The 27615-nt window shown below is 55.0% G+C and overlaps 1 protein-coding gene and 1 long non-coding RNA gene across 4 annotated transcripts; both read right to left on the bottom strand.

Moving 5' to 3' along the window:
* Positions 1-571: 571 nt before the first annotated feature.
* LOC100342552 (UL-16 binding protein 5) lies at positions 572-16174 on the bottom strand. Of its 2 annotated transcripts, XM_089333624.1 has the most exons (11): positions 15883-16174; positions 12748-13005; positions 12083-12358; positions 11134-11265; positions 7160-10326; positions 6215-6346; positions 4822-5014; positions 2244-2501; positions 1579-1854; positions 1119-1224; positions 572-760 (listed from the first exon to the last, which is right to left on the bottom strand). In XM_089333624.1, the coding sequence occupies exons 7-11, from the start codon at positions 4907-4909 to the stop codon at positions 748-750; spliced, it is 741 nt and encodes a 246-aa protein (XP_089189750.1). In that variant the 5' UTR covers positions 4910-5014; positions 6215-6346; positions 7160-10326; positions 11134-11265; positions 12083-12358; positions 12748-13005; positions 15883-16174; the 3' UTR covers positions 572-747. The 2 variants fall into 2 exon arrangements, 1 of the variants encoding a protein (XP_089189750.1); XR_016234475.1 differs by lacking the exons at positions 572-760; positions 1119-1224; positions 1579-1854; positions 2244-2501; positions 4822-5014 and having other exon boundaries at positions 6220-6346.
* A 1247-nt stretch (positions 16175-17421) lies between these two features.
* On the bottom strand, positions 17422-23933 carry LOC108176261 (uncharacterized). 2 transcript variants are annotated; one of them, XR_001792926.3, is made up of 3 exons: positions 23518-23933; positions 19220-19430; positions 17422-17998 (listed from the first exon to the last, which is right to left on the bottom strand). It is a non-coding gene; the product is annotated as an uncharacterized LOC108176261 (long non-coding RNA). The 2 variants fall into 2 exon arrangements; XR_001792925.3 differs by lacking the exon at positions 17422-17998 and adding an exon at positions 18229-18493 and having other exon boundaries at positions 23518-23784.
* Positions 23934-27615: the final 3682 nt, after the last annotated feature.

Here is a 27615-nt window from a genome sequence, read left to right as displayed (position 1 = left end):
ACGCTCAGGGTCACTAGCCCTCAGGGAAATGCAAATCAAAATTGCAGTGAGGTTTCACCTCACCCCTGTCATAATGGGTTTCATACAGAAATCAATAAACAACATGGCTGGTGTGGATTTGTGGGAAAACGTACCCTAATCCATGGTTGGTAGGAATTAAACTGGTACAGCTACTGTGGAATGTCAGTATTGAGTTACCTCAGAAATTTGAATAGAGACCAAGCATATGACCCAGCCATCCCACTCCTGGGATTTTACCAAGTGAAATGAAATCAGCATATGAAAGAGTTATCTGTACCCTCATGTTTATTGCAATTCAACTCACAATAGCTAAGATATGGAATCAACCCCAATGCCCATTAACTGAAGACTGGATAAAAGAAGTTTTGTGATGAGTACGTATGCATCGACTGTTGAATTCTTTACTTAGGATATGCTAAGTTGATCTCTGTATATAAAGATAATTAAACATGAATCTTAATGAAGAATGGGATGGGAGAGGGAGGAGGAGATGGGATGGTTTGCAGGTGGGAGGGTGGTTATAGGAAGAAAAACCACTATAATCCAAAAGTTGTAATTTTGAAATTTGTATTTATTAAATAGAAATTTTAAATAAGAAAGAAAGACAAAAAAAAAAAAAAAGAAACTTGTGCATCAGCCTTCTCTGGCAGCCCAATGTCTCCATCCCATTTGCCTCAAGCTCTTCAAGCTTCCATATCACATCTTGCATCAACTGCACGGGTCAAGCTAGTGAAGACACCTAAGGCACAAAGGCAGAAACAGCAGGAGATCACCTGATAAGGAAAAGGGTGGGGTAGGGATGGAGGAGACAGAGGGATGGATGGTGCTCTGCATGTTCAGACGCTCAGTGTGGATTTTTTCTGACTACACTAAGAGTCCCTGGGGAAGGTGCTGGTGACTCAGAGGGTGGGGCTCAGCTTTCTACTGAGGAACATGAGGTCTGCTTCTCCGGGACTCATCTCCACACAAGCAGGTCCAGCTCAGAGGGCAGGGGTGGACTCAGGGAATCCCTTTCCCATTTCCCAAGCCAGCCATCTGCCCTGTGCTTCCCTCCCGTGCTGCCCTCCATACCTGTCACTCAGAATGGCTCCCCTTACCTGACAAGGAGGACTGAGCCGGTGAGGAGCAGGAGAAAGGTCCAGGACATGGGCATGGTGGCCGTGACCTTGGATGGGACAGCTCCTGAGGTTGTGGGTGGCTGCGCTGAAATGGAAGCAGAAGATTGGAGGCCCCCATGCAGACTCCAAACCCCAGGAGAGGCCTTCCAGCTCCTGCTCCTGGGAAAGGCAACCATGCTGTTGCTGTCATAGGGAGGGACACAGCACTGGATCACGTTCTCAGACATGCACACACCGGCACAACACACACACATGCATTCATGCCTACATCCTCACATGCACACACAGACACACAGCATGCACACAAATCCATGTTCCCACACGCATATCCACCGGCAACCACACCATTGCACCAAAACCCTTGCACACACACATGCACATGGTGGCTTCACCTCATCTCCAGGGAAAACCCCTTCCCGCCCCCCCTGGCCCTAGTTACCTGTAGACTCCAGCATCTCCTCCCTGGGCAACAAGAAGTTCCCCAGCCACCTTGTGCAGTCTCCCATGGACACCTTCCGCAAGAACTCAGTCAGCTGCCTGTCATTCTCCCAGGTCGTCTTCATCCAGCTGGCCCCAGGATGAACCTCTGTCCACATTCTGGCGTCCGGGTCAAAGAGGAGGCCGATCTTTCCATCGAAGCTGAACTGCCAGGACCCGTGCCTGCCGCCGCTGGCTCCACGCCAGCAGCACATCCTGCCCTGCAGGCTCTGGAGATCTGTGCACATTGGAAAGACATTGGCAGAGATCAGTCTTGACAGGTCCTCTGCCCCACCTGGGATCCACTTCTCCCATCCGTTTCTCTGGTATCTCCTGGCCCTGCTCTGTCCTCTGCATCCTGCACTTCCTCCTGGGGCACTTGAGTGGGGCCAACTTGCAACTTCACAGAAACATAAGGAAGTCCCCATGCCCAGATCAGTCTTGACAGACCCTTTGCCCCACCTGGGATCCTGCATTCCCGTCCCCTTAGCATCACCTGGCCCTGATCCTACCACTCCCACCTTGTCGCTGGGCCTCCAAAGGAAGAGCAGTGTCCAGTTCTGCACATGGAAATCCTCAGTCCTGGTTCACAATACCTGTCCTCTGCCCAGGGACTTTCAGGCTCACCCTTGCTTGTGGAATGTTTCATTTCAGCCACTTGCTGGTTGAGGGCGTCCACCATGTCTCGCAGCATTTCTGTCTGCTCTGCCCAGTTGTCAATGGCATCCACTTCCCTCCCAAGGGGGTCAAAAAAGCTGATCTTAGTGAAGCTGCAGTCACAGTGCAGAATCCTCCTGTCATCCACGTGACCTTGAACATCACAGCGTTGCTGTCCAGGTCTGGCCTTGGGATTGACAGTTATGTTGTAGCAGAGGGAGTGAGCATCTGTGGAAGAGAAACACGAGTGAGGTGTGGGGATGAGAAAGGACTCACACTCAACCTCTCCCCCAGCTCCAAGACACTCAAGAGCCCACCTGAAGGGCGGGGCTGGGACGCAGGGAAATCAATTCCTGCCATGGCAACTCCATCACTGGCTCCTGACTTTCTCCCACCTGTGCTCCTTGTAATTCATTCAGGTTCTCTGACCAAGTACACAGGGTCCTTGGCATGGCCCCCGAGACTCAGAGGGAGCTGGTGACAGGAGTCCTGTGTAAGCACACACAGTACCTAAGCTCACATGCATCTGAACAGAAACTCCGACACCACGTGCTTAGGAAGTGCAAACCATGGTGTGCATGGTCCCTGGGCAGCCACTGTCTTCTGGGAGCATCTGGCAGAACTGACTCCAAGAGGCAAGAGAAAGACAGAGACAGGTGTGCCTAGGAGGGCAGGACTGAGAACAAGGTTTCCCGAGAGGCAGGCAGTGGGAAACAGCAACGGCTCTCGCTGCACGCCTCTGGGTGAAGGAAAGTCTAGGTAACTCGGGGAGTGAGCACACGAGGACACCAACGTCCACCACCAGAGACCGCAGATCTCCACGTACATCCCATGGACGCCGGTCCTGGGTAAAACACAGAACTCGAGCCCAGAACTTCAGTTTCCTGAGCTGGAGCCACCCGTGCCCCTCGCCTGTGAGGAACTCCTGGTGGGCGCCCTGTGAAAGGCAGGTGTCTTTTTAACTGCTCCGGAGGTACTGGCTGTAGGTTAGGTAGGAAGTGAGCAGGGAGGGTGTTGGAGAGAGACCCTGGGCCACAGAGGGGCCTCTGGAGGGTGGAGAGCAGCAGGTCTGTTTAGTTCACAGTCATGGCAGGCTCCCATGGCTGGAGATCACAGGAAGCCTGTCAGGAGGGGTTGGGCAAGACCTGGACATCTGCCAGCTCACATTCCTCCCTTAAGGGAGGCCTCTCAGCTGCTGGGAGCTGTTTGAGCGGCAGCCCTGCAAGCACAGGGTGTGAGTCATCCTCCCCTGCGTGTGGAAGAAACTCCTCCTGCAGGAACTTAACACAGATTATGGGTGAGACCACCCTCTAAGGTAGCTGAGTCTGCTGGACAGGTGGTGATGCAGGTGAACACTGGGTGAATACCAGGCTGATTCCCAGAATTCCCTCTGAGAGGATATCTAGTAACCAGCTGAGGGCTTGCAGGCCATGTAGCATCAGCTGCAACCACCCCGCTCTGAGCTTCCAGCACCACAGGAACCTCAGACAACACGTGGGTCTTCAAGGTGCTCACAGAAAGTACATGTTCCCAGGAAAACAGGGACTTTGTGTGCACAGGTTTCAAAACGTTTTCTGCGCCCAATTAGACACCTTTTCATCCCATCTCTCCACAAATTGGTTGAAGATGTGAATGAATGAATGAATGAATGAACGCGGTTGTATTTGCCCCATTCTCCACGGCCAGAGCTCTGTGCTGGGAAAGGGGCCGTGTCGGGCAACTCCTATCTGGAGAATGCTAGCCTGGACCTCCAGTGTGGACAGGCAAGGCCACACCCACTACACAAGGGACGTCTACCCATTTCAGTGTGCACACAAGTTGGCCAGCTCCTGTGAAAACAAGGCTCGTCACCTATAATGCTGCCTCCCAGCAGCAAGGGGAAGTGCAGGACCAGGTGCCTGAACCCAGGGTGGTGGTGGGGGAATGGTGGCCCCATCCCTTCAAATTCAGGTCCTGGGCTGAGGTCCAGGTGTGCCTGCCTGGGGCGACCTCAGGCAGCGGAATGACACCATCAGGTAGGGGAGAAGTCAGGACCTGCCAGATGAGAAAGGGACAGATTGGACCCGAAGCCCGGGGATCCTGGTCCTGTGGCAAACTAGTCTACAGGCTTCCAGTGACTAAGCGACTCAGGGGGGAGGTGGCTGGATGAGAAAGGCAGACTGGCAGAGAATCCCTGTGTTCCTGGTCTCATGCTGAGATGGCCCCGGGGCTCACAGGACTCATCAACTCAGGAGTGAAGTGGCCTGATGAGGCTGTGAGCGGTGGGGATAGTGGGTGGTGGCTGGCAGCAAGTGGACGCTGGTGGTTGGAGGGGGAGTTGTGGTTGCAGAGCGGGCTCAGGGGATGGCCTTCCTGCAGGGTCCGCACTCATTCACGCCCCCTGGCTCAGTGACCCCAGGAAGGGCCTGGGGCACCATCAGTTTCCACCGCCCCCTCCCATCCTCCTCCTGTGACCTCTAGGAGAAGGGGCCTCAGGGTAGCCACAGGCCCGCGAGGAGGTCCCCACCCTCTCTCCCAGGCCCTGCTCCCCTGCCCTGAAAGCACTCACCGGCCAGCAGTGCCCGGAGCCCGGCTGCCAGCAGAGGCAGGAGCAGAAGCAGCAGGGACGTGAAGCAGCGCAGGGCTAGCAGCTCCATGCCGGAGTGAGTGAGTTCAGCACTGACTGCGTATTTAAGGACAGCCAACTCATTTACATACAGTTACAAGGACTTCTTCGCGCCACTGGCTGCTGGCCCTGTGCCCTGGAAATAAGGGTGGAGTGAGAGCAGCTCTGAGGTAGCCGCCTGAATCTTGTCTGCAGTTACCCGTGCTGGCTTTGTGGCTGCACTTACCAAGGCTGCCTGCAGGGGCGCTGACACCCATCCTCCACAGGGAAACTCTAGTGGCTTTTGTTGGAAATGTTTCTCCCTGTAGAAGCTGCTGCTTTAGTTAAATGTGTGTGGATTTCTCTTGTTTCTCTCTCTCTCTTTTTTTTCAGTAATTGGAGGGGCAGCAAGTGAGAAACTTGCCTCCCTCCAATCGTTTTGAAGGAGAATGGGCCTTCCCTGTCCTGCCCTGAGCGCTCTGAGCTAAAAGCGCAGAGGCTGCACAGGGAGCATTGGATGGAGTTGTTCCTTGGGATGCTTTGTGCCATCCAAGAGCCAGAAAGAGTCCAGCACCTGCAGGGTCCGGAACACTGCAGGTGAGAACGCTCTCTCCTCTCTCTCCCTCCTTCTCTCTCTCTCTCTCTCTCTCCCTCTTTCCCTGTGCATGTGTGTGTGTGTGTGTGTGTGTGTTGCTCTGCCTACAGAAGGAAAGGTGGAGGGAGGGTTAGGAGAAGGAGAAGGAGCAGGAGGAGGGAAGGAGGACAGACAGATGAAGAACAGGTGGGCGGGCTGCAGGGAGGCAGGCAGGCAGGCGTCCTGCATTCCTGGTGCTTGTTAAAACCCACTCCGAGGTGTGGCTGCAGCACAGCTCAGGCTCCCCTTTCCCTCTTGCTGAGCGAGAGGTGTCCATGGAGCACCCGCTGCTGCCCACTCTGACAATGATTCCTCGAGTGGAGCGTACATGCTGCTTGCTGCCCACACACCCTATGCCTGTGTTCCTGTGCCCCAGTCTCCCGTGACTGGGCCCTGAATCTGCGCTACACAATCCTGAGCTGGCTAAGCCTTCTTCAACCCACAGGCCATGAACCAGCAGCTGAAACCTGGTGTAGGAAAGGGCCCCTCCCTCTCCCTCTCCCTCCACCAGGCTGGCTCCTGACAGGGAGAATTTCTTAGAACTCAGGGCTGAGCTGGTCCCAGTTAATGCTACTGAGGGACATGAGGACTGATTTTCCTGTCTCATTTCCAGAATGAGACATTGTAGTCCAGGGGGCAGGGCTGGACTTGGGAATTCCCTCTGCCATCATCCCACCCAATCCCATCTGCCCTCTGCTCCCCTCCCAATGCTGCCCTCCATACCTGTCACTCAGAATGGCTCCCCTTGCATGACAAGGAGGACTGAGCTGGTGAGGAGCAGGAGAATGGTCCAGGGCATGGGCATGGTGGCCGTGGCCTTGAATGGGACCGGTCCTGAGGTTGTGGGTGGCCATGCTGAAATGGAAGCAGAACACTGGAGGCCCTGTCCGGACCCCAAACCCCAGAGAGATCTTCCAGCTCCTGCTCCTGGGAAAGGCAGCTGTGCACACAGCTGGCACCCGTACTGTGAACTGCTGGGACAGGTCCTGGGGGAGCAGGGAGGGAGGATGGGAAAGATCTGCCAGAGAGGAAGTCAGGGTGACCATGCAGACCGTCCCTCCTGGGGGGCCAAGATGGGAGAGGCTCGGGGTGGCACCAGGAAGGGAGGCAGGAGCTGGACCTGGAGATGGTTCTGAAGGAACCAAGGGAGAGAGCGGAGGAAACGGGAGAAAAGCGAATCTAAGAAGAGGGGACTGCGAAGAAGGGCTAGAAACAGTGATGTCCACGGGGTGGAGGCCAGCAGGGGGCGGGTAAGGGGACTGAAATACATGGGTGAGGAGGAGATGAGCAGGAGGAGGAGGAGAGGCGTGAGGACAGGCACAGCTCCGGATGTGAGGACACATATTGGATTGCTTAGACACACAGGATCACACACACATGCACACAGCACCCTAACATGCACACAAACAGCAAAGGACACGCATAGGCTCACTCAACACACATACACTATCACACCCACACTCTCATACATGCACACCCACATTCCCACGCCACACCCACCAGCATCCACTCCCTTATATGCACACACACCCATACCCTCGCATACACACAAACCAAAGTACAGCACACTCACATGCACAGTGCACCCACACCGTGCACGCACACACTGGGGTGGCTTCACCTCATCTCCAGGGAAAACCCCTTCCCGCCCCCCCTGGCCCTAGTTACCTGTAGACTCCAGCATCTCCTCCCTGGGCAACAAGAAGCTCCCTAGCCACCTTGTGCAGTCTCCCACGGACACCTTCTGCAAGAACTCAGTCAGCTGCCTGTCATTCTCCCAGGTCGTCTTCATCCAGCTGGCCCCAGGATGAACCTCTGTCCACATTCTGGTGTCTGGGTCAAAGAGGAGACCGATCTGTCCACCGAAGCTGAACTGCCAGGACCCGTGTGTGCCACCACTGGCTCCACGCTGACAGCACATCCTGCCCTGCAGGCTCAGGGGATCTGCCCCCATTGGAAAGACATTGGCAGAGATCAGTCTTGACTGATCCCCTGACCCACCTGGGATCCACTTCTCCCATCCATCCCTCTGGTATCTCCTGGCCCTGCTCTGTCCTCTGCATCCTGCAATTTCTCCTGGGGCACTTGAGTGGGGCCAACTTGCAACTTCACAGAAACATATGGAACTCCCCATGCCCAGATCAGTCTTGACAGACCCTCTGCCCCACCTGGGATCCTGCATTCCCGTCCCCTTTAGCATCGCCTGGTCCTGATTTCCTACCTCTCCACCTTGTCGCTGGGCCTCCAAAGGAAGCGCATTGTCCAGTTCTGCACGTGGAAATCCTCAGTCCTGGTTCACAAACCTGCCCTCTGCCCAGGGACTTTCAGGCTCACCCTTGCTTGTGGAATGTTTCATTTCTGCCACTTGCTGGTTGAGGGCGTCCACCACGTCTCGCAGCATTTCTGTCTGCTCTGCCCAGTTGTCAGTGGCTGGCAGCAAGTGGACGCTGGTGGGTTGGAGTGGGAGTTTGTGGGTGTCGAGCGGGGACGCCTCCGTGCAAGGTTCGCACTCATTTGCGTGCCCCCTTGCTCCGTGCCTACTGTGGGCAGGATGGGGGGTAGGGCACCAGCAGTTCCCACTGCTCCATCCCATCCTCTTCCTTGGACTCCAGGAGAAGCCGCCTCAGGGAAGCGCAGGCCTGCGAGGAGGTCCCCACCCTCTCTCCCTGCCCTGTGCCCTGCCCTGAAAGCACTCACCGGCCAGCGGCGCCCAGAGCCCAGCTGCCAGCAGACGCAGAAGCAGAAGCTACAGAAAAGTGAAGGGGTGCCCGGGCAGCAGCTCCATTGCAGAGTACTGAGTCAGTTCAGAGCTCACTGGGTATTTAAGTACAGGAATTGTGTAGGTACCCGGGTTTATTGGTTAAGGAAGGCTGGGGTGAGAGTGGCTCCAAGGCAGCTAGGTTATAGATTAATCTTTGCGGCTGCCTCTAAGGCTTCGTCTGCAAGGGCGCTGACAGGGGCACTGATACCCGTCTTCCCCAAGGAAAACTAGCGCTATTGTTGGAATTGTTTTCTCCTTCTTGAAGTTTGCTGTTTTAGTTAAATGTGTGTGAGATTTCTGGTGCCTTTTTTTTTTTTTTTTTTCCAGTAATCGGAGGGACAGCCAGTGAGAAGCTCACCCCCACCTCCGAATCATTTTGAAGGACAGCTCGGCCTGCCCTGTCCCGCCCTGAGCGCTAGGAGCTAAAAGGGCATCGGTTTTAAAAGGGTGCGGAGGGCTGGTGCTGCAGCTCACAAGGCTAATCCTCCGCCTGCGGCATGAGCAGCCTGGGTTCTAGTCCCAGTTGGGTCGCTGGATTCTGTCCTGGTTGCTCCTCTTCCAGTCCAGCTCTCTGCTGTGGCCCGGGAAGACAGTAGAGGATCGCATAAGTGCTTGGGCCTCTGCACTCGCATGAGAGGCCAGGAAGCACCTAGCGCCGGCCATGGTGGCCATTTGGGGAGTGAAGCAACAGAAGGAAGACCTTTCTCTCTGTCTCTCTCTCTGTCTATAACTCTGCCTGTAAAAAAAAAAAAAAAAAAAAAAGGGCGCAGAGCCGCACAGCCAGTTGCCAAGAGTGAGTCTCTTGGTTGCCAAGAGTGAGTCAGAGTCCAGCACCTACACGCCTGAACGGGCTCGCTCTCTCTCTCTCCCTCTCCCTGTCTCTCTCTCTGTTGCTTGCTCTGTGTGTGTGTGTGTCTTGCTCTTCCTAGAGAAGGAAAGGTGGAGGGAGGGTAGGGAGAAGGAGAAGGAGGACAGACAGAGGAAGAACAGGTGGGCGGGCTGCAGGGAGGCAGGCAGGCAGGCATCCTGGGTTCCTGGCCTTGTTAAAACCCCACTCTGGGGTGTGGGGTGCAGAACACCTTGGGCTCCCCTTTCCCCCTTGCTGGCTGAGAGGTGTCCATTGAGCACCCGCTGCCGCCCACTGCTGTCTCTATGGTGAAGAGCATGAGTTCAGCGACACTAGCACATAAATAAGGCACACAGTATTTATGAAACAAATCTTCAATCAAGTCAAACATTTTGGTGTTTGGGATCCAGACTCTCTTGTGCCCTCACTGTGCCATCAGCAACCGTAGAGGGGTCTGGGGTTTGGATTCCACCTTGACTGCCTTACCCCACCTCTAACCCCATGCATGCATCATCTAGGGCGCCCATTCTGGGCTTTGGGCTTCGCTGGAGCAGCTGGAACGCCCGGCCTGCAGGGCTGGAGTAGCCTGCACTCTCTGAACTTGGGTTAACGGCTCATGACAGGTGAAAATATGTAATCAATACATAAAAACAAAACGGTACAGAAATGTAAGACGAGAAGGAGTGCACAGGTAGTGTCTTGCAGGCTGATCTAAACTCTCACTGGCACGACTGCTTGCAGTCACTCTCCTTCTTATATTCCGTGTTTCTCTTTATAACTTGGATGTTAAACTGGGCTCTTCCAGGTGTCAATTGAAAAAAGCTAAAAATAAATAAATAAATAAAAAGGACTCTTTGACCAAGTCTCCCAGGTCTTCCCTATTCCCTCAAAGGAACGCTTCCAAATAGGACTCTGGGCCACTCAGCACGGAATCTGGGCTCCTGGGCTAGGCAGGGCCTACATCCTTCCTCAGCCTGATGAGGTCACAGGAGACAGGCTCGTCCTGTTTCCCAGTAGAGAAGGAAGGGGCCAGAGTCCCTGAGTAGGGGAGCTCTCAATGCACACAGCTCGACGTGAGTAGACCCCAGAGGCCCAAGAGGGCTGCAAGCACTTTCCACGGCCCAACAACTCCAAAGGCACCCAGTGGTGAATGTCCCAGATAGGCAGCGTCATGTCAGCCGTGTGGTCACTGTGGTTGTGATTCCAGCATCACAGATGGGAGAGGCCCTGGTTAGAGAAAAGACAGGTGATGCCCTGCTCCAGGACAGCCCCGGCTACTCCTAGAGTCCTCCTCCCGTCTCAGGAATTCTCAACTCCCCACCCCATCAGATGCAATAAAGAAGGAATCTTCCTCAGATTCTCAGCACAGATGCTGTTGCCCCTGCCCGCCCGCTCTCCTGCCCTGAGAGTGGACTTTGCTTACAACAGACCTTGCTAGTTCATTTTAACCTTGGAGCATTCCAGAGTTCTCTTCCTGCAGGGGGACCAAGACCTTGGACAGGTTCTCTGGTACCAGGAACGCCCTGCGCTCTGCCTTAGGAGTTGGTTCCCAAAGGCCTTCCCACCCCTCATCCTGGGATGGGCTCAGCCTCCTCTTTGCTTGGAGGGTGGGATCTCTGACAACGACTCCTCAAGTGAGCGTCCATGCTGCTTGCTGCCCACAAACCCTATGCCTGTGTTCCTGTGCCCCAATCTCCCGTGACTGGGCCCTGAATCTGCGCTACACAACCCAGAGCTGGCTAAGCCTTCTTCTACCAACCGGCCATAAACCAGCTGCTGAAACCTGGTGTAGGAAAGGGCCCCTCCCTCGCCCTCCAACAGGCTGGCTCTTAAAAGTGAAAATTTCTTAGAACTCAGGGCTGAGCTGGTCCCAGTTAATGCTTCTGAGGGACATGAGGACTGATTTTCCTGTCTCACTTCCAGAATGAGACAGTGCAGTCCAGGGGGCAGGGCTGGACTCAGGGAATTCCCTCTGCCATCGTCCCACCCAATCCCATCTGCCCTCTGATTCCCTCCCAATGCTGCCCTCCATACCTGTCACTCAGAATGGCTCCCCTTGCATGACAAGGAGGACTGAGCTGGTGAGGAGCAGGAGAATGGTCCAGGGCATGGGCATGGTGGCCGTGGCCTTGAATGGGACTGGTCCTGAGGTTGTGGGTGGCCGTGCTGAAATGGAAGCAGAACACTGGAGGCCCTGTCCAGACCCCAAACCCCAGAGAGATCTTCCAGCTCCTGCTCCTGGGAAAGGCAGCTGTGCACACAGCTGGCACCCGTACTGTGAACTGCTGGGACAGGTCCTGGGGGAGCAGGGAGGGAGGATGGGAAAGATCTGCCAGAGAGGAAGTCGGGGTGACCATGCAGACCGTCCCTCCTGGGGGGCCAAGATGGGAGAGGCTCGGGGTGGCACCAGGAAGGGAGGCAGGAGCTGGACCTGGAGATGGTTCTGAAGGAACCAAGGGAGAGAGCGGAGGAAACGGGAGAAAAGCGAATCTAAGAAGAGGGGACTGCGAAGAAGGGCTAGAAACAGTGATGTCCACGGGGTGGAGGCCAGCAGGGGGCGGGTAAGGGGACTGAAATACATGGGTGAGGAGGAGATGAGCAGGAGGAGGAGGAGAGGCGTGAGGACAGGCACAGCTCCGGATGTGAGGACACATATTGGATTGCTTTCTTAGACACACAGGATCACACACACATGCACACAGCACCCTAACATGCACACAAACAGCAAAGGACACGCATAGGCTCACTCAACACACATACACTATCACACCCACACTCTCATACATGCACACCCACATTCCCACGCCACACCCACCAGCATCCACTCCCTTATATGCACACACACCCATACCCTCGCATACACACAAACCAAAGTACAGCACACTCACATGCACACAGCACCCACACCGTGCATGCACGCACTGGGGTGGCTTCACCTCATCTCCAGGGAAAACCCCTTCCCGCCCCCCCTGGCCCTAGTTACCTGTAGACTCCAGCATCTCCTCCCTGGGCAACAAGAAGCTCCCCAGCCACCTTGTGCAGTCTCCCACGGACACCTTCCGCAAGAACTCAGTCAGCTGCCTGTCATTCTCCCAGGTCGTCTTCAACCAGCTGGCCCCAGGATGAACCTCTGTCCACTTTCTGGTGTCTGGGTCAAAGAGGAGACCGATCTGTCCACCGAAGCTGAACTGCCAGGACCCGTGTGTGCCACCACTGGCTCCACGCTGACAGCACATCCTGCCCTGCAGGCTCAGGGGATCTGCCCCATTGGAAAGACATTGGCAGAGATCAGTCTTGACAGATCCTTTGCCCCACCTGGAATCCACTTCTCTGTCTGTCCCTTGGTATCTCCTGGCCCTGCTCTGTCCTCTGTATCCTACACTTTCTCTGGGGGTAGTTGGTTGGGGCCAACTTGCAACTTCACAGAAACATAAGGAAGTCCCCATGCCCAGATCAGTCTTGACAGACCCTTTGCCCCACCTGGGATCCTGCATTCCCGTCCCCTTAGCATCGCCTGGCCCTGATGTCCCACCTCTCCTGCCCTGCCACTGGGCCTCCAAAGGAACCCCAGTATCCAGTTCTGCACATGGAAATCCTCAGTCCTGGTTCACAATACCTGTCCTCTGCCCAGGGTCTTTTCAGGCTCACCCTTGCTTGTGGAATGTTTCATTTCAGCCACTTGCTGGATGAGGGTGTCCACCACATCTCGCAGCATATCTGTCTGCTCTGCCCAGTTGTCAATGGCATCCACTTCCCTCCCAAGGGGGTCAAAAAAGCTGATCTGAGTGAAGCTGCAATCACAGTGCAGAATCCTCTTGTCATCCACGTGACCTTGAACATCACACCGTTGCTGTCCAGGTCTGGCCTTGGGATTGACAGTTATGACATAGCAGAGGGAATGAGCATCTGTGGAAGAGAAACACAAGTGAGGTGTGGGGATGAGAAAGGGCTCACACTCAACCTCTCCCCCAGCTCCAAGATACTCAGGAGCCCACCTGAAGGGCGGGGCTGGGACGCAGGGAAATCACTTCCCGCCATGGCAACTCCATCACTGGCTCCTGACTTTCTCCCACCTGTGCTCCTTGTGATTCATTCAGGTTCTCTGACCAAGTACACAGGGTCCCAGCATGCCCCCGAGACTCGGAGGGAGCTGGTGACAGGAGTCCTGTGTAAGCACACACAGTACCTAAGCCTACATGCATCTTAACAGAAACTCAGACACCACGTGCTTAGAAAGTGCAAACCATGGTGTGCATGGTCCCTGGGCAGCCACTGTCTTCTGGGAGCATCTGGCAGAACTGACTCTAAGAGGCAAGAGAAAGACCAAGACAGCTGTGCATAGGAGGGCAGGATTGAGAAACACGGTTTCCAGAGTATGGCAGGAGTGCGCGATCAGGGCTGATCAGTCAGCTGGGGGGTCCTACAGGGAAGAGTGTGAAGAGACAGGTGGACATACAGGAGTGCACCTGTCACCTGAGTGCATGCACACATGCACCTACGTGGACCCAACCAGGGCTGACACCACACACCGGGAAGAAGCTGGCAGAAGCAGTTAGCACAGTGGCTGGATGATGACCGCCTCCCCTACCCGCACCTGAGGCCAAATCTCCTGTCCAGACGAGGACTGAAAACAGCAGCACTGAGCGGGACCCAGTGAGAGGAGAGGAAACTTTCTCAGGAAAGGTCAAGGCAGTCACAGGTTTACAGTGAGAGACAGCAACAGCTTTTACTGCAGGACTCTGGTTGTAGAAAAGCCTGGGTAACTCGGGGAATGGGCACACGAGGACACCAACATTCACCACCAGAGACCGCAGATCTCCACGTACATCCCATGGATGCCGGTCCTGGGTAAAACACAGAACTCGAGCCCAGAACTTCAGTTTCCTGAGCTGGAGCCACATGTGCCCCTCGCCTGTGAGGAACTCCTGGTGGGCGCCCTATGAAAGGCAGGCGTCTTGTTACCTCTTCTGGAGGTTACTGGCTTGTGGATTTGGAAGGAAGTGAGCAGGGAAGGTGTTGGAGAGGGACCCTGGGCCACAGAGGGGCCTCTGGAGGGTGGCAGAGCAGCAGGTCTGTTTAGTTCACAGTCATCGCAGGCTCCATGGCTGGAGATCACAGGAAGCCTGTCAAGAGGGGTTGGGGAATACCTGGACATCTGCCTCTCTTAATCCAACAGAACGTTTTCACTGCTATGAACAGTTTTTTGGCAGCCCTCCAAACACAGGGTGTGAGTCATCCTCCCCTGAGTGTGGAAGAATTTCCTCCTGCAAGAACCTGAACACAGATTATGGGGGAGTCACCTTTTAACTAACATAGCTGAGTCTCCTGGACAGGTAGTGATGCAGGTGAACACTGGGTGAATACCAGGCTGATTCCCAGAATTCCCTCTGAATGGGACGTTCAGCCATTTCAGGGTGGTTCTTGGTATGGGTGCGGGCAATGGAGAGAGGGGGTGCATCTGGCCATGGGCTAGGGGGGACCACACAGCCTCCCAGCTGCCATCATGAGCAGGGCTCCTCACCCACGAGGTCATTCAAGTGACAGGCCTGGCAGTGGCCGCTGGACACGATTCTCTGGAGCCGGGGGTGTGGGGGCAGGGCCAGATGAAGCAAAGCAGCTGCAGGAGCAGGGAGCCTGTCCCCAGATGCCAGCACGAGGCAGCACCACTCACCCCGAGGTGAGCTCACACCTGCGGCTCAGGGAGTGTCCCCACGTGGACCCAGGACTCCGCTGGACAGCACAGGAGTAGCAGTAATGCTGCAACCACAGGACCCCACTCCTCTCCCTGCGGCCACCAGAAGCCGCCACAGGACAGAATCCACTGCTGACTCTCACCCACGCACCCAAGACTCCACTCGAGAAGGACACCCTGCGGGCTAGGGCTCCAACAGCCGGGACATTGAGGATGCCGCGAACCTGGGCTGAGCAAATGGGACCCTGCTCAGATCTGGGCCCTAGTTCCTTTGCAAGTTGTCCCTGGCTGGTGGTGTCACTGCCACCCCCAGAAAGAGTTGAGCAGCTGGGGAGACAGATGACTCAGAGCCAGTACAGTCGTCCTTTGCACAAAAGTTGGCCAGTTCTGTACAAAACAAGGCTCATCACCTATAGTGATTCCTCCCAGCAGCCAGGAGGAAGTCAGGAGAAGGTGCCTGAACCCAGGGCCGTGGTGTTGGAATGGTGGCCCCATCCCTTCAAATTCAGGTCCTGGGCTGAGGTCTGGGTGTGCCTGCCTGGGGCGACCTCAGGCAGCGAATGACGCCATCAGGTAGGGGAAAAGTCAGGACCGGCCCAATGAGAGAGGGACAGATTAGACCCGAAGCCCGGGGATCCTGGTCCTGTGCCAAGACTAGTCTACAGGCTTACAGTGACTAGGCGACTCAGGGGGGAGGTGGCTGGATGAGAAAGGCAGACTGGCAGAGAATCCCTGTGTTCCTGGTCTCATGCTGAGATGGCCCCGGGGCTCACAGGACTCATCAACTCAGGAGTGAAGTGGCCTGATGAGGCTGTGAGCTGTGTAGCAGCAAGTGGATGCTGATGGGTTGGAAGGGGAGTTTTTGGTTGCAGGAGGGGTCAGGGGATAGCCGAGGTTGCCTCCGTGCAGGGTGCGCTCTCCTCCATGTGACCACTGGATCCGTGCCCAGGGCTGGGGCACCAGCATTTTCCACCGCCCCCTCCCATCCTCCTCCTGTAACTTCTGGGAGAAGCCTCCACAGGGAAGCTCAGGCCTTCGAGGAGGTCCCCACCCTCTCTCCCTGCCCTGTGCCCTGCCCTGAAAGCACTCACCGGCCAGCGGTGCCCCGAGCCCGGCTGCCAGCAGACACAGGAGCAGAAGCAGCAGGGAAGGGAAGCAGTGCCCGTCCAGCAGCTCCATGGCTGTGTGAGTCAGTTCGGAGCTCACTGGGTATTCTAGTGCAGGAATTGTGATGTCAAGTGGTTTTATTGGTCGAAGGGAGGATGGGGTGAGAGTGGCTCCAAGACAGCTAAGTTATAGATTAATCTTTGCGGCTGCCACTAAGGCTTCGTCTGCAGTTGCGCCGATACCCGTCTTCCCCAAGGAAAACTAGCGCTATTGTTATAAATGTTTTCTCCCCGTTGAAGTTTGCTGCTTTAGTTAAATGTGCGTGAGATTTCTGGTGTCTCTTTTTTTTTTTCAGTAATCGAAGGGACAGCCAGTGAGCTTGCCCCCGCCCCCGAATCTTTTTGAGGGACAACTAGGCCTGCCCTGTCCCGCCCTGAGCGCTGGATGCTAAAAGGGCCCTGGTGTTAAAAGGGCATTGAGGCCACACAGGAAGCAGGTTGCCAGGAGTGAGTGAGTCCAGTACCTACAAGCCTGAACACTGCAGGTGAGAGCGCTCGCTCTCTCCCTCTCTGCCTTCCTCCCACCCTCTCTCTCTCTCTCTCTCTCTCTCTCTCTGTGTGTATGTGTGTGTGTGTGTGTGTGTGTGTGTCTTGCTCTACCTACAGAGGGAAAGGCAGAGGAGGGTGGGGAGAAGGAGAAGGAGGGAAGGAGGACAGACAGAGGAAGAACAGGTGGGCGGGCTGCAGGGAGGCAGGCAGGCAGGCATCCTGGGTTCCTGGCCTTGTTAAAACCCCACTCCGGGGTGGGGCACAGCTCAGGCTCCCCTTTCCCTCTTGATGGGTGAGAGGTGTCCATGGAGCACCCGCTGTTCTCCACTGCTGTCTCTATGGCATGGAGCGCCAGCTCAGGGACACTAGTACATAAATAAAGCACACAGTATTTAGGAAACAAATCTTCTATCAAGTTGTACACTTTGATGCTTGGGATCCATTCTCTCTGTGCCCTCACTATGCCAGCAGCAACCATAGAGGGGTCTGGGGTTTGGATTCCACCTTGACTGCCATAGACCCCACCTCTACCCCCATACATGCATCCTCCAGGGCGCCTCGCTGGAGCAGCTGGAAGGCCCGGCCTGCAGGGCTGGAGTAGCCCTCACTCTCTGATCAGGTCTCATGCTGGGACCAGGCTCCCAGGGCTGTCTCACTTTCCCCATGGGAGCTCTATCCCTGGGCTGTGGCTCAGGCAGAGTACGAAGATAAGGGACAGGGTGGGAGGTGGAAAGATAAGTTAGAAACATGGCCAGCCATTTCTCACATGTCCACACGGGGAGCCCACGACTGTGTCCGTGGTCCCTAAAACAATGAGGTACCCTCTTCACCTAGCACAGAGGCATTGCGAGCCTGAACCTAGGTCACCATACGTGTTCAGACCCCACGTTGGGGGCCAGTCGTGGGCTCATCCCAGGAGTCCTGTGCACTGGGGTGGGGCAGCAACACTCTTCCACAAGATGCAACGGAGACAAGTTTCAGGGCACACGACAGCTTTATTAACGACCAAGCACACCTTGTAAAGGGCAGGCAGAGGGTGCATAACTGATTCAGGGCAGCACTAATTCTATAGATGAAGGTGGTATTGGTGCCACTATGCTTCTCAATCAGCTTGAAGGTCACATAGGCTCATAGCTTTCCAGGTGGGCCTGGGCCACACCCAGGAACAGTTTACCTGATTGGCAGAGGCAGGGCTGGGGAAAACGTGCCTGGGGCTCCTGGGCCTGCCAGCACTCAGGCTAACTGCATGGGCTAGGCAGGCAGTCTCATGGGATCTCCCACAGTGGAGTGTGCTGCATTGGGTCGCTGGGCCATAGTTAGAACAGGGAATGGCGAGGCACAGCTAGTGAAGAGATGTGATCCAAGTCATAGTACCAGCCTCACTGAACTTGGGCTAACGGCTCATGACAGGTTAAAATACAGAATCAATACATAAAAACAAAATGGTACAGAAACTCCAAAAGCACCCAGTGGTGAATGTCCCAGGTAGGCAGCGTCATGTCAGCCGTGTGTCACTGTGGTTGTGATTCCAGCATCACAGTTGGGAAAAGCCCTGGTTAGAGAAAAGACAGGTGATGCCCTGCTCCAGGACAGCCCTGGCTACTCCTAGAGTCCTCCTCCTGACTCAGGAATTCTCCACACACAGACACACACACACACACCCCATCAGATGCAATAAAGAAGGAATCTTCCTCAGATTCTCAGCACAGATGCTGTACCCCCTGCCCGCCCGCTCTCCTGCCCTGAGAGTGGACTTTGCTTACAACAGACCTTGCTTGTTCATTTTTTTAATATTGTATTTATTTATTTGATCAGTAGAGTTACAGACAGTGAGAGAGACAGATAGAGAGAAAGGTCTTCCCTCTGCTGGTTTCTCCCCAAATGGCCACCACAGCTGGAGCTGCACCAATCCGAAGCCAGAAGATAGGTGCCTCCTCCCGGTCTCCCATGTGGGAGGGCTCAAGCACCTGGTCCATCTTCTACTGTTATCCCAGGCCACAGCAGAGTGCTGGACCTGAAGAGGAGCAGCCAGGACTAGAACCAGGTCCTAGGATAGAAGGGAGGGAGGATGGGAAAGATCTGCCAGACGAAGCTGGGATGACCATGCAGACCGTCCTGGGGTGGCACCAGGAAGGGAGGCAGGAGCTGGCATTGGAGATGGTTCTGAAGGAACCAAGGGAGAGAGAGAGAGAGTAGAAGAATCGGGAGAACCGGGATTCTAGGAAGAGAGGACGGCGAACGAGCAGCTCTAGAACAGTGACAGCCACGGGGTGGAGGCCAGCAGAGCGGGGTGAGGGCACTGAAATCCAAGCCGTGAGGAAGAGATGAGCAGGAGGAGGAGGAGAGGCGTGAGGGAAGGCACAGCGCCAGATGCTGCTGCTGTTGTAGGGAGGACACACCACACTGGATCACATTCTCAGACACACACTCAGACATGCACACATAGGTACAACACACACACACATGCATTCATGTCTACACTCTCACATGCACACACAGGCACACACATCCACATTCCCACATGTACATCTGCCGGATTCCACACCATCGCACCAACACTATCACACCCACATGCACACGCCCACACACTTGCATGCACACACAGGCACAGCCCATGCATCTATGTACACATTCCAATACTTACATGCACACACACCCAGGTACAGCACACTCACATGCACAGTGCACCCACACCTTGCACACACACATGCACATGGTGGCTTCACCTCATCTCCAGGGAAAACCCCTTCCCGCCACCCCTGGCCCTCGTTACCTGTAGACTCCAGCATCTCCTCCCTGGGCAACAAGAAGTTCCCCAGCCACCTTGTGCAGTCTCCCATGGACACCTTCTGCAAGAACTCAGTCAGCTGCCTGTCATTCTCCCAGGTGGTCTTCATCCAGCTGGCCCCAGGATGAACCTCTGTCCACTTTCTGGTGTCCGGGTCAAAGAGCTGTCACCAGCTCTGTGACAGCAGAAAATCCTACTAAAAGGCAGGGGTCAAAAACTGACAGTTTCCTGGGCTCATCTCTTCATCAATCAAATGCTCCTCCTTTTGCCTCTGCCCACAAAGAAACCTCACTCTTCAGATATGGCTCCACCATCACTCTTCCTACCCCCTAGCCCATGGCCCTGTTGGGGAGGTGCCAGGCCTGGATGGCAGAGGGTCTGCAGATGCAGCCCACACAGATTGCGGGAAGCTGGGAGTGTGTGGGGTTGCCCTGGAGGGTGCTGGATCATCGTGGGACAGGGTCAGGGTGCAATCAGAGTTGGATGAGGGAGAGTTCCAGGTGCAGGATACAGTTCAGTCCCTTGGACACTGATGCTGATGTGGTACTAGTACAACTCTTGGAAGCTCAGGAGGCGATGTCCCATACTACATGCACTGGACAACTCAGAACCTCCATGGTAGGTTGTTCAGGGAGGGAACAAAATGTTGAGAGAAGCACACGTGCCAGGGTGGAAATAAAACAAAAATGCAAGGAAATGTCCAGGCCTCTGCTCCACGGGACACAGGTTCACCAAGCAAACAGAGAAAAGCGCCCGCATCATCAGAGCCACAGCCATGCCTCCTGCTCACGCCTGGGACTGGCCATAGCAGAAGGTGTCCCCAAAGTGGGCTCCCAGTGGTAATGGGGGTGAAGAATCCTGACTCAAGAGATCCCAAGTGCACGTGCCGAGCTGCCGGAACTAAGGAAGGTGCTGTGATTACAATGCTGTGGGGACCTAGCGGCAAACCAGATGTGCAGCCAACCTGGAACTGCCTGACTAAATCATTACAAAAAAACCCACAAAACACAAGGGCCAGCACTCAGGAGGCTGAAATGCAGCTGCCCCAGCAAGAATTCTGAAATCCTTGTGTCCAGTTTCCAGACTTCAGCCATGGCTCTGACCCAGACCCCACAACTTGAGGGGAGAGGTCACGTTCCCTCCAGGAAGGGCCCTTCAACCCCATGGCAAGGGCAGTGACACTGGTGGCCTTTCTCAGGGGGTGGACGGCCATTTGCTTGGCTAACCAGTGGCAAAGTAGAAACTACCCCAGGAAAGTGGGTGTTTGAAGTAGTGGTTAAGCTGTGGCTTGGAGTGCCCACACCCCACATTGGAGGGCCTGGGGCTGAATTCTGGCTCAGCTTTGCATTCTGGCTTCCTGCTATTGTGCACCTGGGGAGGCAGCAGGTGATGGCTCAAGTAGTTGAGCCTTGGCTGCCCACAAGAGAGACCAAACCGAATTCTAGGCTCCTTGCTTTGGCCTGGCTCAGCCCTGGCTGTTGTGGGGAGTGAACCAGTGAATGGAAGATCTCTCTCTTTCCCTCTCTCTTTCTGTGTTTTTCAAGTAAATGAAAATAAATACATAAAAATTTAAAAGAAAATACAACACCTAGACATTCATATAATGCATAGTATATTGATTAATAACACCCAAGTATCTGAAGCAGTTTTGTGGCTGCCTTGTAATTTTGTGGTACAGTGTGGCCAGGTAGTGAGTGGACACCTGGTCCAGGTTCTACTCACAGGAGTTTTTCTGGGTCAGTACCCCACACAATGGCCAGTTCACATTCCATGCAGTTGTATTAGGAATGAACAGTCTTAGGGCCGGCGCTGTGGTGCAGTGGGTTAACGCCCTGGCCTGAAGCACCGGCATCCCATATGGGCGCCAGTTCTAGTCCTGGTTGCTCCTCTTCTGATCCAGCTCTCTGCTATGGCCTGGAAAAGCAGTAGAATATGGCCCAAGTCCTTGGGCCCCTGCACCCCTGTGGGAGACCCGGAAGAAGCTCCTGGCTTCGGATTGGCTCAACTCCAGCCTTTGCGGCCAATTGGAGAGTGAACCAGTGGATAGAAGACCTTTCTCTCTCTGCCTCACTTCTCTCTGTGTAACTCTCTGACTTTTGAATATATAAATAAAATCTTAAAAAAAAAAAGGAATGAATAGTCTTTAAGTGAGCCACTTGCAGCATCAGGGCATCAGGGCTGCCCTGCTAGGCAGGCCACGTGCAGTGTTGGGCACTGCCTCCCCCATAACCTGGATAGTACATTTAAAAACCCAATACCTCTGACACTACACTAGTGTTCTATCTTCTCTCATGTTTGATCCCACCCTGGTCCCTAGAAGTTTCTGTAAATTTCTTAGACTTTGCAAGCCTTGTTGTCCTACTGACATCCACTCACCTCTGGTTTTGTAGCACAGAAGCAGTCAGAGAGAGTACATGAATGAGTGAGTGAGGCTGCATTGGCTACTGTGGCCCTGACTCAGGACCACTCAAAACAGCAGGCATTTGTGGTGGCAAAAGATCCTGTGTGGATTTCATGGTGATTCCTTTTTTTAAAGGCAGAGTTACAGAGAGAGGGAAAGGGAAAGATCTTCCATCCACTGGCTCACTGGCTCATTCCCCAAATGGCCGCAGATGGGGCAGGGACCCAAGTACTTGGGCCATCCTCCACTGCTCTCCCAGGCACATTAGCAGGGAGTTGGATCAGAAGTGGACCAACCAGGACTTGAACTAGCGCCCATATGGATGCTGGCACTGCAGTTGGCGGCTTAATGCACTGCACCACAGCACCAGCCCCCAGGGCTATTCCTAATGGAGAATCAGGACATGGGCTCCCAGTGTCCCGTGCCACTCGCAGCAGGGACAAGCATACCATGTGAGTGTACTCCTGGTTTGAGACTGGGCCCTGGGAGAGAGGAGGCTTCTGGTCATGGGCTCTCGGTGACCACCAGCCTCAGGGCTGCCGTCATGAGCCGGACTCCTTACTCCCTCGGTCATGAGAAAGGCCCGGCAGCCACAGGTGGACAGGATTCTCAGCTGGCAGAGCAGGGCCGGAGGGAACTCAGCGACTGCAGGGGCAGGTGGCCGGCTCTCTGAGATACCAGCACTGAGGCAGCACCTCCTGCCCTCAGCTCACACCTGTAGTTCCTGGACTGACCCTCTGGCCCACGTAAGCCACGCGGCTGCTGGGTAAGAGAGAAGGGACAGTAGGCCCCAAACCACAGGACTCCACTGCTATCCCTAGAGGCCACCAGAAGCCACAGGCAAGATAGGACCCACTGCCGCGTCTTACACAGGCAGCAGGGACTCCCCCTGAAGCCACCACGGCAGGGTTGCACCCCGGTAGTCGGGTGTTCTCATCTGGGGTAGGCAAAGTAGGATGGCGGCCAACTCTGGGCTCCATTCGCTTGCATGGCGTCTCTGTCCGCCTTGGGTATGGGGGGAGTCGGCAGGAAGCTCAGGCAGGGACAGGTGAGCTGGATCTGCCTGCCCCGCACTGTGTCTCTGTGCCCCTCACCTGTCAGCCCAGGATGCCCACTTTCCCACCACACCCTTGTGTCTCATCCAGGACCAGGAAGCAGGAGACACCATGATGGCCATGTGGAAATTAAACTCCACCTGGAGGCACCTTGAAGCCCCAGAGAGCCGCACACAAGCCCAGCTTCACTGTATTTAGGCATTCGGTTAGGGCGCCTCCCTCTATCTCACAGGAGGCTGATGGAGCATGTGAATCCCTCCCTCTCCGGCTTCCCCTCCCCCCACAGGTAACTGGGGCCCACGCGTGACAGGTATCTCTGTGTGGGGTGGTCCACAGGCACGTGTGAGTGTATATTCTCTGTTAATTAAATATATTGCTCCCACGTGAGCATGGTGGTTTTTTTGTTTGTTTTTTAACCTCTGCTTTAAACTCTTAGCTCTGTGAGGCAAGCACCGGGAGTAAAGATTCAATCGCAGGCCCACAGCACCTGCACACGAGGCAGGTGAATATGAGACAGACATGAGGCAGCCACAGCTGGTCCCTATGTAGGAGGCTCCTGCCTGCGATCTCCATCCCCCTGCACTGCAGCTGCAGGACGCCCCGCGGTTTCCGCTGCCATTGCCCTGGCTTCACCCGGACGCCCCGCGGTTTCCGCTGCCATTGCCCTGGCTTCACCCGGACGCCCCGCGGTTTCCGCTGCCATTGCCCTGGCTTCACCTCTCGCCCCGAGGACACATTTTGCCCGGATTTCTCTGGCCACCGCGCTCATGCCCCACTCTCCTCGCCAGCGCCCTGCGGAGGTGCGGCGGCGCCAGAGCCCAGCTCACCTGCTGCCAGCGCCGCGCCCCGAGGTGCCGTCCCGCAGCTGGAGCGGAACCCGGAAGCAAGGAAGGAACTTGCCAACTCCAGCCAGCGCCGCGGACGACCCGAACCCTGGAGTTGTCTTCTCCACACGCGGCAGGGGCACAGAAAAGCCTGCGGGTGTGCGGTGCCGCTGCAAACATGGGGCTTGTAGGAAGTGCTCACAGGTGGTGACTCAGAGCCCAGGGCTCCGCTGCCCGGTGCCGCCAGCCCGCGCCTCGCACTTCCTCTCCGCTTTCTTAAGGCTTTTTTTTTTTTTTTTGAATATTTTATTTTTATTGTACGCGCAGAGAAACAGAGACCTTGCATTCATTGTCTCATTCCCCAGCGCCTGCAGCAGCCAGGGCTGGGCCAGGAATCCAGGACCAAGAACTGCATGTGGGTCTCCCGGGAGGGTCACAGGGGCTCTGGTACTGGAGCTCTCACCAGCAGGGAGCGCGATCCAGGGGGAGTGGCAGGGACTGCACCCAGGCACCCCCTTAGGGATATGGGGTTCCCGAGGCTGCGGGTGCAGCCTCTTCTTCAGATGTGCCCCCCACCCCTTCCTGTCTTCATAAAACAAAGAACTCATTAAGAATAAAAGCAAACTTCTCAAAAAAAAAAAAAAAAAAAAAAGAAGTCTGGCCGCTCAGCGTGTTATACCTAAGCCAGTATTGGAGAATTTGGAATGAGTGATTCCCAATGCCCCAACAGGGCTGGGCTTCTGCACACTCCCTCTGGTCACTGGTAGCCCTGATTAGAGGTGGAGGAAGGGCGGGGCCGCTCTGGATCTGGTTTTAGGCACTGGGAAAGTGCCTGGGTTGTTTCTGTCTAGGGGCCAATGACGCTGGGGGGATGGAGTTGAGTTGTTCTGGCCAAAGAAGGCGTCAAGTCCTGGCAGAGGTGACTCCATGAGGTGCACCCCCCCCCCCCGGAAGGCCTTGGCAGGAGGCACGTATGTTGCTTTGGTAATCAGGAAACAAACAACACCGAGCAGCCCTGGGAAGATGCTTTAGGACCCACCACGTGTCCCCACGCCCTGACCAGGTGGCCCCCGCCTAGAAGGAGCCCCGAAATAGTTTTGTGGCCATGCCTGGGCCCTGAAGAGACTATTTAGGGTATTTCTGCTCACTTCTCCTAGACAGGCTAGCTTAAGAAAAGACCACGTGCCTTAAAAGATAATGTGATTATGGGGGTGGGAGGGAAGCAAAAGAGCAGTAGGCTTGGCCGGCGCCATGGCTCACTAGGCTAATCCTCCACCTTGCGGCGCCGGCACACCGGGTTCTAGTCCCGGTCGGGGCACCGGATTCTGTCCCGGTTGCCCCTCTTCCAGGCCAGCTCTCTGCTGTGGCCAGGGAGTGCAGTGGAGGATGGCCCAAGTGCTTGAGCCCTGCACCCCATGGGAGACCAGGATAAGTACCTGGCTCCTGCCATCGGATCAGCGCAGTGCGCCGGCTGCAGCGTGCCAGCCATGGCGGCCATTGGAGGGTGAATCAATGGCAAAGGAAGACCTTTCTCTCTGTCTCTCTCTCACTGTCCACTCCGCCTGTCAAAAAAAAAAAAAAAAAGAAAAAAAAAAGAATCTTATTAAAAAAAAAAAAAAACCAATAGGCTAGTGCTAGTTTCAGAGGGGAGGCAGGAAGCAAACATGAGGAGGCTGGAAGATGCCCCCCCCCCCCAGGAGCTGGCTTCCTCGTGCTGCTCAAGCACAGTTGCCGTGTGTGGCCTTGAGTGGACGTGAGGTTGCAGCTGGCCCCCAAGAACCTTCCAGACAGGTCTGCTGAAGCTGCTCCTTCTCAGGCCATGCCCCCAGGTGGTGTTTGCATATGATGGAGCTTGTGGGTTTGTTGTCCTTGTTGTTGCCTGTTTTCTAAAGGAAGAAATAACAAGAGTTGCCAGAAGGAGGAATTCTGAATTCTGTAGTGAGGTGGTCCATCCTCATTCACTGCGACTGCTGTGGAATGGACGGGACGAGGGCTTGGTCTTGAAGAGTTACCGGAAGGATCCCCAGTGCGGGGTCGGGGGGTCAGGTCAAGACTGGGCTTTGGAGACCAGCCAGGGGTTTGCAGTGGTTGAAAGCCGCCTTCACAGGAAAAGGGACACAGGGAAGAAACAGGGACAGTGCCCGGGAACTTGGCTTTGCCTTCTGGGAGTGGCTTGCCCAGTTTCCTGAAGAATTTCTGACGTTAGGAAAAGGATTTTCCCTGCTTTTGCAGAGAATCCAGCTTGAATGAATCTGAGCAGTGTGTGAACATAACCGTGCCCACCTGGCCAGAAATTCCGGGGGAGATGCAAGAAGAGGGTTGTGGGCGGCCCTCCAAGAGGAGATGGAAGCCCCGGAGCTGCTCGGCCTGGAAGGCTGTGCTGCGGAGCTCGGGTGCTCGGCCCTTCTGCCTGCATTTACTCTGCTGCCTCTGCACCCAGGACCCCAGCCTGCACTCAGCTGGAGTGGGATAAGGACGACACAATTGCAGTCAAGAGGAGGCATCAGAGGGTTCATGGCACAGTGCAGGGAGGCTGCATCCCGTATCCGAGAACCCGGCTGAGTCTTGGTTGCTCTGTTTCCAGTTCAGCTTCCTGCAGATGTGACCGGGGAGTCAGCAGATGGTGGCTTAAGCACTTGGGTCCCTGACACCCACATGGGAGACTCAGATGGAATTCTGGCTCTGGCCTGGTCCCGCTGGTCCTGGCTGTTCTTGGCATTTGGGGAGTGAAATAGTGGATGGCAGGTTTCTCTCTCTCGCTAGCTGCCTCTTGAGTAAGTAAAAACAAACTTTCTTTTTTAAAGCAGAATTGGAGCATCAGTCTGTGTTATGTGTAACTTGGTCAACTGCAGTTTTCATCACCTAGGGTGCTGTGGGCAGGTGAAGAATGCATTCCTGGAGGAGCTCTCGCCCAGTGATGGGGGGGGGGGGCACGAGGACAGGTGGGACAGGCGGGTGGGCGTCCTGAAGGAGCTGTCTCCCAGTGACGGGGGGGGGGCAGGAGGACACGTGGGACAGGCGGGTGGGCGTCCTGGAGGAGCTCTCGCCCAGTGACGGGGGGGGGGCACGAGGAAAGGTGGGACAAGCAGATGATCGTCCTGAAGGAGCCGTCTCCCAGTGACGGGGGTGGGGGGGCACGAGGACAGGTGGGACAGGCAGGTGAGTGTCCTGAAGGAGCTGTCTCCCAGTGACGGGGGGGTGGTGGGGGTGGGCAGGAGGACAGGTAGGACAGGCAGGTGAGTGTCCTGAAGGAGCTGTCTCCCAGTGATGGGGGAGAGAGTACCGAGCATGATGTTTTCCAGATTCCTCCATTTTGTTGCAAATGACAGGATTTCTTTTTTTTTATCAATGTATATAATTGTATATAGTACATATCCCATAATTTCTTTATCCAGTCTACTGTTGAAGGGCATTTAGGTTGGTTACACATCTTAGCTATTGTGAATTGAGCTGCAATAAACATTGAGGTGGAGACAGCTCTTTTATTTGCCAATTTAATTTTCCTTGGGTAAATTCCAAGGAGTGGGATGGCTGGGTTGTATGGTAGTGCTATATTCAGGTTTCTGAGGATGCTCCAAACTGTCGTCCCTAGTGGCTTAACCAGTTTGCATTCCCACCATCAGTGGGTTAGTATGCCTTTTTCCCCACATCCTCACCAGCATCTGTTGTTGGTTGATTTCTGTATGTAAGCCATTCTAACTGGGTTGAGGTGAAACCTCATTGTGGTTTTGATTAGCCTTTCCCCGATGGCTAGTGATCCTGAACATTTTTTCAAGTGTCTGTTGGCTGTTTGGATTTCCTCTTTTGAAAAATGTCTGTTTAGGTCCTTGGCCCATCTCTTAAGTGGGTTGTTTGTTCTGTTGTTGTGGAATTTCTTGATTTCATTTTAGATTCTGGTTATTAATCCTTTATCAGTTGCATATTTGCAAATATTTTCCCATTCTGTTGGTTGCCTCTTCACTTTCCTGACTGTTTCTTTTGCAGTACAGCAACTTCTCAATTTGATGGAATCCTTATTGTTAATTCTGCTCTTGATTGCCTGTGCCTCTGGGGTTTTTCCATGAAATATTTGCCTTTGCCTATATCTTGTGTGGTTTCTCT

Source organism: Oryctolagus cuniculus, chromosome 5, assembly GCF_051225735.1.
Source record: "Oryctolagus cuniculus isolate XC-2025 breed Fujian yellow rabbit chromosome 5, ASM5122573v1, whole genome shotgun sequence".
Taxonomy (NCBI): domain Eukaryota; kingdom Metazoa; phylum Chordata; class Mammalia; order Lagomorpha; family Leporidae; genus Oryctolagus; species Oryctolagus cuniculus.
Note: the sequence above shows the minus strand (reverse complement) of the source record. Positions and strands in the feature narration are given on the sequence as shown.

Bases quoted from the DNA above. Each gene is read 5' to 3' on its own strand.
- LOC100342552 (XM_089333624.1), bottom strand. From the start codon at position 4,909: ATGGAGCTGCTAGCCCTGCGCTGCTTCACGTCCCTGCTGCTTCTGCTC. The intron at 2,502-4,821 runs GTGAGTGCTTTC...TCTCTTCCACAG, and splicing joins GCTCCGGGCACTGCTGGCCG to ATGCTCACTCCCTCTGCTAC. The intron at 1,855-2,243 runs GTGAGCCTGAAA...CAATGTGCACAG, and splicing joins GAAACATTCCACAAGCAAGG to ATCTCCAGAGCCTGCAGGGC.